Genomic DNA, 9,551 nt, shown 5'->3' with positions numbered 1-9,551 from the left:
TGTCATAAGAATGATGGCAAAGATGGTACATTGAGCACTATAGAGGCCATTGGGCAACTGTGACAATAGGGATCTATGGCCTTTCATTTTAAATTAGCTGCCATTTAAACTTCAGGGTAAGACACTCTTCATGTACATTACAATTATAGGGTTTAACATGCTTACATTGTACTTGATGTACTATATCAGTTTCCAAACTATGGCCTGGGAGCAAAATGCAGCCCTCAGGCCTCCTGCTGAAACGATCACAGATGGTATTTCTTAGAGCAAATTGAAGCAATTCTACTAATGACATTGCATTACATTGCATTATGATACAGACTTGAAATGGATGGATTCCAAGCCTTACTAAAAGGTACAGAGGCCTTTGTAAAATGCATCCATCTGTATTGACACTCCCACTGTACTGAACTATTCTGTGTCTGTCTTTCAATATGCAGTCCTTTGTGGAAAGATTTTGGACACCCCTGAATTAAATAGTATTTTTCAAATTACATGCAAAACATGGCCACTAAAAATAAACAATTTAGTAAAGACTTGATGTCTGAATTAAATAAAGAAATACTAATACACACCAAAAGTTTCAAATTTCAAGACTGTAATGCAAATATCAAATCTGTATTGAAGTTGTTAACAGTTGTAAACACTGTGTTTTAATATAGATTTTTCCACATACTTACAACTTAAAACACACATCTGACCTGCTGCAGGTCAGAATATCAATCCCTGAATAAAAAGTATGACACAAATACACATTTAAATGCAAATTTAAAATCACTACAACAGTTTGTTCTGAATGATATTCAGTGTTTACTAGAAGAACAACCTCCAGCTTTGTTTCTCAGAGTATGGGCCAGATTAGTGATTTCTGGGATGGTTGGAGGAAAATCAGCAAACAAAAGCAACAGAAAAGGGAAGAAAAGTGTGGGAATACTGTTCTGGGAAGAACTGAAGGTTTGTTGAGAAAAGCCAAGCAGGAGGAGCCTTGGGTTTATGGAAGAAACAGGGGGTAGTTTTCTCTACAGTCACTTTCCCTCCCAAGCGTCCTCCCTTTGTTTGGCTGCAAGACGTTTTTGCTCTGAAAAATAAAACATTCAATTAAAAACCTTCAACATTCAACAAAGAACAATTCTTAAATAGGATTTACAATGATATGATTTGCTTAAATTTGGCATTGACGTTTATATGATTATATATGACTATAATGATTTTTAATATAAATGATGAAAGTGCTCAAACTACATTTTCTTAGAGTTGAGTGGACCGCCAGTTGTGGTTTTCTGTGCCTATATATTTAAGTGACAGGAAATGGGATGGGATGGTATGGAGAATATAAATCAATTGCCATCACCATCATAAAGTCAACAATTTGCAATGTCAATGTTCATGCTTTAACAGCTCCCACTAGTGGCAGAAACATTGCAGTACAAATCAGTGTGGGGCCTTTCTATGTGGAGTTTTCACCACTTCCCATTCATGCACAACAGACAAAATCCTCCAGAGAAAATCTGAAGATGTTTCCCCGGGCACTGCCTACTGTTCCTGAGCTCAGGTTACCCCGGCTGTATTTCTATTTTACCTCTGGCCTCTTGGAGTTTCTTCCTTTCTGCCTCTCGCTGTTCCTTTGTCAAGTTGCTCTTCACTCCCAGAGCACCAATAACAAGCTTTCGAGCTAGAGCTGCACTTGTCTGTGGTCTCTCCTTGGCAGGTAGGAGGTAGTCTTCAAATAAAGTTATTATTATTTTTTTTGATGCATATATAATATATAATTAAAATATACACATCATATATTTTATATTACTACACAAGGTCTCAAACATACCTGAGCAACTTCGAGCTTTGGCCTTTGTGGCGGAGGATGATTTGGACAATGGACGCACTTTCATCAATGGATGTTTGGATCTAAGTGCTTCCCGAGCTGGAAAAAAAAAGTTATTTAAAAATTATCTAACAAATTTTATAATGTGTCAAAAACACAACATATTAACGCATTTTATGTTTAAATTGTTAAATACCTGCTAAAGGGCTTGAGAAGAGGCCCAGAGCATGTGTTTCATCAATCCACTTAATATCCAAGCCTCTTTGTCTGAAAATTAGATTTAAGTACAACTCATGACTTCAGTTTCAAATATACAAAATTTACATCTAATTTAACTAACACATACTGGTTGGTGTGAAATAATTTGAGCAGGTCTTCTGTCTTGAATTCAGAGGGAAAGTCATAAATCTCAACAATGTGGGACATCTCATCCTCTGTGAGGTCAATGTCATCATCATAATCTCGGTTCATATTGTAGTAATCAAATCTGGAGTCTTGGATCGACGTTTTCACTTTTTCATCCTTTATGGAAAGCTGCCGAAATTTAAGTATAAAAACATCAAAACAATGACAGCAGTTTCTTTATAGTGTCATAAGCAAATCATGTATGAAATAAGTTTGCACAACTCACTAACTCAACAAGTGATACTGTAATAGTCGCATGAACAGGACAGAATTGGATCTTTATAGCTTTAAAAAGGTCTTGAGCTAAACTAGTATAAGACGACATGGGTGAAGGTTAAGTAATATTAAAGTGACAATTATTATTCCTGTGGTTTCAAAATTAGTATAATTTAGTCTTACCTCTTCAAGCAGGTGTGGATCCAGACACTCTCCATCATCATTGAACATTGTGTCCCAACTTTCCTCTTCTCCATTTTCTCCCTGAGCTGTGGTTTCCTCCAGCCGTGACGAAACATCTCCTTTCACATTTGTCCCCTCACGTTGATCATTGCTTTGGGTTTCCGTTCCCTGTAGCCTCTCTGTGTTTTCTTTGTCATTATTTGCATTGGCTGTATCCTCTCCTCCAGATGAGGTGGTGTTCTCTGATGCTCCAGCCTGGCTCTTCTTGTTCCTTGCATTCTTCCGGGCTTTGTCGGTGTATCTCGGTCGGGACTTTGGTTTACCATCTCCTTGTGGTTGGGCTTTGTCTTTGGAGGACTGAAGACGTTGTTTGGGGGTGTACAGGGGCTGACTTGGCCGTTTGGTCTGAGAGGACGGTGTGGGTGAAGCTTGTGCTGCAGAAAATTCTTCCTTTGGATTCTCCAGCTCCATTGTTCAGACTGGCTCAAATTTACAAACAGAGGAACAATACTTGTTGCTATTAGTCATAACGTTTTAGTATGAGTAAATTCGCAATTGGAATAATAATTGCACAAAGGAATATTCAATTTAACCTACACCTCATAAAAAGTGTGTAGCAGAAACATAGCTAAACACTCTTCTTGTTTTGGCTAACGCTACGAGGAATGCTTCCATAGATTAATGAGATGTGTCATTAAATGCAAGCTTTAAACAATATAACCTCAGTGTAATTCAAATAATTACGTTTTTTTTTTACTCTTTCCAACAGTAGTATGTACGGATTTAATAGGTTTTCATTATGGTTTTTACTCACCTATGTTTGGTTTGTTTAGCTGCAAAACGTCGCATTAATGACGTACCCAGAAGCTGAACGCAAGGAGTTGTGGGGGATGTAGTACAAGTACAAGTGGGTGTCTGACTAATAAAGTATAGTTTGATAACGCGATGTAAAAAGTGTATATGTAGCTGATAAGAGATTTAGACAAAAATAAAATTATGTTCACTGAATCAGGTAAATTCGTATTTCATAGGAATTATTTATACACTTGATGGTACTTAAACTACAAACAAAAAAACACTTCCGTCAACCACTATGGCTATTGGTCAAAATACAATGATTTTCGCTGATTGGTCAGACGCCCTGCACTTACACAAGCTGTTTCAAAACATGACTTGTGTAAGGTAAAAGAAAACCACAATCAAATTGTATCATTCTTGAGGAAAGGTGGATGCTCTGATCAGTTACGACGACACATATCTACTGCGGGTAAGAAGATACTGCTTTCATCTTTTCATGCCGATTTTCCAGTTATTATGACCGGATGCACTGCAAGACACACATAGGAGATGTAACACATGCATTTGCACCGATGCATATCCACATAGTGTGGTTGTAACTTGTGTTTTTGTGTTATTACACAGAAACAGAAATGATATCATATTGACACTGTTGAGTAGCCTGTTATGTCCATCGCCATCATCATTTGTTTTGATGGTAATTTTGATGATGTATTTTATTTTAGAAGATAGTAATACTGATGAATATGATATATTTGTACATTTTAGAGGATACTGATAACAGTGAATTGGAGTCTTGAGAGTTTGAAATTTTGTATTTATGAAAATAAATTTAATTGTAACTGTTTTAAATGTTAATTGATGAACTGGATTGTGGTTCTCTTAAGGAGTCACTGTTACAGATAAAATGTTGTTGTTAGAGGTGGTTTAAAATAGGCTCTTAAATGTGTTCTGCACCTGCCCATGGACTACACATGGAAAGTAGCTTGTAGTTAAATCTGGCGCAGAGCATCTTTTCTCGCTGAGATGAATGTTTTCAGTGCACTGTCTAAATAAATACATAAATGATGGAAATTTAATTTTCTTACTTTTTGTTAGGTCCAGAGACTGTATAGGCAAACAAATTGTTTTTAGGTTGTGCTGTACTTACTAACTAGACTTTTTTTTTATCCCTGACAGAAAACAATCATGTGGTGCTGGTTTCTTCTGGTTGGCCTGTACCATGCTGCTCCCACCCAGGGGTCCGAGCCCCTGTTTCAGGATGTAACCCAGTATGTGCTGCCTCCAGACAGGCTGCACAACCCAACACAGCTCAACTATGGGATGGCAGTAACAGATGTGGATGGGGATGGGAGTCTGGAAGTGGTTGTGGCAGGGTAAGTGTATTTCTATAACTATTTTTATATTTTTATTTTTTACTTGTTCATGTGCTTTTATATAATTATGCCTTAGTCTCTTGTTATTTTTGTTACTTATTTTGAAATTATTGTTACCATTTATATTTTTGCTCTTTGCTATTATTATTATTATTAGTAGTAGTAGTAGTAGTAGTAGTAGTAGTAGTAGTATTAGTATTATTAGTATTAGTATTATTATTATTATTGTGCTGTGTGAGCTACTGTGAGCTACAAATAATTTCACTTCACTAGCTAGGACCACACCAACAATGACATAGTGCAAAGAAGTTTATTGATAATGTACGAAGTGGGGCAGAGATGGCTGGGTGGGGGCTCCGTCTCAATCTTCAATTGGCCCAGCCAGAATGGGACCCCCCCGTAGGGGTCTTATGACTCAAAGACAAAATAGGGGATGGGAGGGTGGGGTCGAGTTAGCTGAGACAAACAGGGATGATGGGAAAGGCTGCTACATATAGGCTTCTGGGAAATTAGAGGCGTGGTCGAGGTGAGTTGTGGTTCGCTGGTGAGAGGAGAGGGCGGCTGAGGCGTGGTCCTGCTCCTGAATCTCAGTTAATCATATTAACTACATTTGTGGATCAATAAATTGGTGTAAGTCTAAGTTTTATGGACATTTTGACTTATTATACCTACCTTCTATGAACCTTCTATAACCTTCTATGACTTTTGCATAATATAAACTATTAAACATATATTTATCACCGATCACAAAAAAGTGATTAGCAACCAAATGTTTTCTTATTCCACCAAGCTCTACTTAGTATATTGTGAATGTCCTACTAAATACTATGGAGTTACTTTCACTTCTTTCAGGTACAATGGTCCTAACCTGGTCTTCAAGTATGACAGTGCTCAGCAGAGACTTGTAAACATAGCAGTGGATGACCCTAACTCCCCTTACTACGCTTTGAGAGATATACCCGGGAACGCCATTGGAGTCACTGCTTGTGATGTGGACGGAGATGGACGTGAAGAAATCTACTTCCTGAACACAAATAATGCATATTCTGGTAAAGTATTGGATTTGCATTTTTTTCATGTAACAAATGAGCTATTATTGATATTATTATATTTCTATATTTCAGGAAGGGCAACTTACTCTGACAAGCTATTTAAATTTCGCAATGGGCGTTTTGAAGATCTATTGAGTGATGAGATTAATGTTCGTAGAGGTGTGGCTAATCGCATGGCAGGGCGTTCAGTGGCTTGTGTTGACAGAAAGGTAAATAGTCACACATTATTTGATTGTCTCTGGCACAGTTACAAGAGCAAGAGTTTGCAGAGTTTCACAGTGGCTTATAATGACTTTTTGAGAATATTACTAAAAGTGCTCAAAGTTTTGTAGTGTCAGTGAAATGTTTGTGACCTGTGGTGTGCGATCCTGTGTTGTCACATATTATATTTACATATTCATTTATGTGTAGAACCATTAAGTTGAACAATCAGATCACTCAAGCTCTAGTGTGTCCTGTGAGGCGCTTTCTCAGATTCACCTCGAAGTTGTGGAGACGTGGCGTTCCTGTCTGTATACATTATAACATGCAATGAATATTAATATTTTTAAGTTTTACTCATTAGATTTAGAAACTATGAACCAGATATTGTGTGTTCTTAATAACAGATGAATTGAATTGTCCCATATAATTTATCATGACAGCGCTTTCATATTATAGGGAACAGGGAGGTATTCAGTCTATGTTGCAAACTATGCCAGTGGAAATGTTGGGCCACATGCTCTGCTAGAAATGGATGAGACCGCGAGTGACGTGACCAAAGGATCTATAGCTCTCTCTGATGTAGCCGCAATAGTTGGAGTCAACAAATTCACAGGTAAAAACTCAGTGGTGTGGGTGGTAAAATGTAAAATTATATGACTGCATTTATAGGCTGTGAAATAACTGTTTGCACTGTGCAGGAGGCCGTGGTGTTGTGGTTGGACCCATCCTGAACCAGGCGAGGTCTGATGTGTTCTGTGACAACGAAAATGGACCAAACTTCCTCTTCAAGAACAATGGAGATGGTATATTTGTGGACATGGCTAAAAAAGCAGGTTAATGTGACACACAGAATTTCTTTAATTTGGTTATGTTTTTCAACAGTAGTTTTCATATGGAGTTTTGCTTTGATAATAGGTGTGGAGGATAGGTACCAGCACGGCAGAGGAGTGGCTCTGGCTGACTTCAATGGTGATGGAAAGACAGACATTGTCTATGGAAACTGGAACGGACCACACAGACTTTATCTACAGGGCAGCAATTCAAACTTCAGGGTAAGAAAGAAGTAAAGAAATCCAATATTATAGAGTTTGAATGCATGTATTTATGTATATTTTATTATTTATATGTTTTGTGTACAGAACATAGCTACTGGAGGATTTGCCAGTCCCTCACCAATTCGAACGATAATTGCTGCTGATTTTGATAATGACAAGGAACTTGAAGTTTTTTTTAATAACATTGCATACAGAGGCAATGCACCTAACAGAGTTTTCAGGTAATATTTTAAAATATTATGTTTATAGAGCAGTCCATAATAATTATCCTTGACCTGGCCCTATTTGCTCTTTGATACAAATTTTTCTGTCTGACCATTCTGTACACCATTGATATGTTGCTTGATTAGTTTGCTAATTATGAGTAACAATGAATTACAGATAATTACATGCATAAATATATTTTAATGTATTATATTTTCACACTTCAGGGTCTCCAGACAAATCAATGCAGACCCTGTGATTGACGAACTAAATGTGGGGCAAGCTGCAGAGCCACAGGGAAGAGGAACAGGTATTTAACTTGGAAAAAGATAAATTAAATAAATATATGACTTAGTGTTGTGTAGACAATTAAGACTATGAATTAAACAAATAAATGAAAAAAAAACATGATTTATTCACATTCACATTTTAATAGTAGTATTATATTTTTTATATTTTTATTCTGTTATCGTACCGTTTTCAGATTGTGTTCTTATCCCATATTACTTGTTCAGGAGGCACAGTCACAGACCTAGATGGTGATGGACGACTGGAGCTGTTTATTGCACACGGAGAGAGCGCCCAGCAGCCAATATCTGTTTTTAAAGTCACACAGGTGGGTTATTATTACTATTATAAGTGTGAATACATCAGATCATTGACCATCTATGTTTGTGTTTTACATTTATTTTGAAGTTTAGATGAAAGAGAATGGGATAGGTTAAATAACATCATCATCCTACTCCTGTTCTTGATGTGAATGTATTGTGTATTGTGTGTACATTCTCATATAAAAAAAACTAATTAAATAAAATACAAAAATAATGGCAAAAAATGTGTACAATACAATCTTAAAAAGTTATTTTTTCTCATTTTGTCAGGGCTCGTCCAATAACTGGCTGCGGATCATCCCCCGAACTCAATTTGGGTCTTTCGCGCGTGGAGCCAAAGTGACCGTGTTCACCAATCAGAGTGGAGCTCACACACGCATCATTGACGGCGGCTCAGGCTACCTCTGTGAGATGGAGCCTGTGGCACACTTCGGTTTGGGTATGTTGTCTGACCATTTTAGGCATTTCTCAGTAACCATCAAATAACTATGATCAATGCTGCGATGATAAAATAATAAATTGAGGAATAATGATATGGTTTTGTGCACAATTTTGTTAGATGAAAAAACATAGTTGCAACTTTTTGAATTTGTTAAGCCATAGTTATAATTTTTTAGTTTTTACAACTGTGTTTATGACATAAGTGGCAAAAGTGCTAGTTTCTATCTGTTGTCTCTGGGCAGATAATAAAGAAGCATAAAACATAAAAAAAATTACAAGATACAAAAGACACAAATCAGAAAAATATAGCCACACTTTCAGGAGTAGTTTATATATTCCAGTGTTGCAGTGTCTTTTGGTTACTTAAAATACTTACTTTAATTGTTGATTTGGACACAGGAGGTGATGAGGTAAAAGTCCTGGAAGTGTCTTGGCCCAATGGCACAACAATGACTCGTGCTCTTCAGCCTGGAGAAATGAACTCAGTGCTTGAAATCGCTTATCCGAGAGACGGAGCAATGTCGGTGTTGGCAAATGACACACAGGTAAGAATAGAGTAATAATAAGTAGAGTAAATATTGAATGCAAAAAAATTAATACAAATGAATCCATCTTTAGTGTGGCCAAGGTTTTATTGTCAAGAATGGTCATTGTGCAGGTAAGAAAGCCCTCAGATTATATTATTAATATACTTTACTATATTAGTAAGCTTATTACTCTCTTTTTTTGCATTTTGTTATGACTTTATGTTCTACAGGTATTTGAAGATGAGATCACTAAGATGAAGATATATATATATATATATATATATATATATATATATATATATATATATATATATATATATACGATATATATATATATACACATATATAATATTTTTGTTATTACTTTTATAAAAATTTTTTTGGCTCTTAGTAGAGACATTTGTTGCACTTTTTCTTTTTGGATTTCAAACATTTAAATTGTCATGAATTGTTTTAATGTTTTGTTCATTTTAGTAATTATTTTTCCAAATCTGATGGACACTAACACTGATAATATAGGTGGTATTACATTTGTACAAATGGTGATGTTGATTCAACACTACATTTGAAAAGTACTTTTACTCCTACCAGCATTATTTAGTAATAATAATAACATCCTCTTTTGTTTTCTTGTCTGTACATAAATGCAGCTCTGGCATC

General features: G+C 36.2%; 2 protein-coding genes across 2 annotated transcripts; one reads left to right on the top strand and one right to left on the bottom strand.

Annotated features, from left to right (window-relative positions):
• Window positions 1-581: 581 nt before the first annotated feature.
• On the bottom strand, window positions 582-3,502 carry r3hcc1l (R3H domain and coiled-coil containing 1-like). Its single transcript, XM_020931477.2, has 7 exons — window positions 3,438-3,502; window positions 2,624-3,102; window positions 2,166-2,353; window positions 2,016-2,086; window positions 1,823-1,918; window positions 1,580-1,720; window positions 582-1,078 (listed from the first exon to the last, which is right to left on the bottom strand). The coding sequence occupies exons 2-7, from the start codon at window positions 3,092-3,094 to the stop codon at window positions 1,026-1,028; spliced, it is 1,020 nt and encodes a 339-aa protein (XP_020787136.1). The 5' UTR covers window positions 3,095-3,102; window positions 3,438-3,502; the 3' UTR covers window positions 582-1,025.
• A 221-nt stretch (window positions 3,503-3,723) lies between these two features.
• Window positions 3,724-9,199, top strand: crtac1a (cartilage acidic protein 1a). The gene is made up of 14 exons (XM_055158050.1): window positions 3,724-3,890; window positions 4,601-4,797; window positions 5,650-5,846; window positions 5,922-6,058; window positions 6,510-6,666; window positions 6,752-6,886; window positions 6,969-7,105; window positions 7,193-7,329; window positions 7,540-7,622; window positions 7,828-7,928; window positions 8,194-8,362; window positions 8,764-8,909; window positions 8,983-9,022; window positions 9,122-9,199. The coding sequence occupies exons 2-14, from the start codon at window positions 4,610-4,612 to the stop codon at window positions 9,127-9,129; spliced, it is 1,635 nt and encodes a 544-aa protein (XP_055014025.1). The 5' UTR covers window positions 3,724-3,890; window positions 4,601-4,609; the 3' UTR covers window positions 9,130-9,199.
• The last annotated feature ends 352 nt before the right edge of the window (window positions 9,200-9,551 follow it).

This window comes from Boleophthalmus pectinirostris, unplaced genomic scaffold, assembly GCF_026225935.1.
Source record: "Boleophthalmus pectinirostris isolate CB_2022bp ecotype Guang Dong unplaced genomic scaffold, ASM2622593v1 HiC_scaffold_22, whole genome shotgun sequence".
NCBI lineage: Eukaryota > Metazoa > Chordata > Actinopteri > Gobiiformes > Gobiidae > Boleophthalmus > Boleophthalmus pectinirostris.
Note: the sequence above shows the minus strand (reverse complement) of the source record. Positions and strands in the feature narration are given on the sequence as shown.

Excerpts from the sequence above, each read along its gene's own strand:
- crtac1a (XM_055158050.1), top strand. The coding sequence starts at position 4,610 with ATGTGGTGCTGGTTTCTTCTGGTTGGCCTGTACCATGCTGCTCCCACC. Across the intron at positions 6,059-6,509 it reads TGGCTTGTGTTGACAGAAAG|GGAACAGGGAGGTATTCAGT; the intron begins GTAAATAGTCAC and ends TTCATATTATAG. Across the intron at positions 7,623-7,827 it reads GCCACAGGGAAGAGGAACAG|GAGGCACAGTCACAGACCTA; the intron begins GTATTTAACTTG and ends TTACTTGTTCAG.
- r3hcc1l (XM_020931477.2), bottom strand. The coding sequence starts at position 3,094 with ATGGAGCTGGAGAATCCAAAGGAAGAATTTTCTGCAGCACAAGCTTCA. Across the intron at positions 1,721-1,822 it reads CAAAGCTCGAAGTTGCTCAG|ACTACCTCCTACCTGCCAAG; the intron begins GTATGTTTGAGA and ends CTTTATTTGAAG. Across the intron at positions 1,079-1,579 it reads GAAACTCCAAGAGGCCAGAG|AGCAAAAACGTCTTGCAGCC; the intron begins GTAAAATAGAAA and ends TTTATTTTTCAG.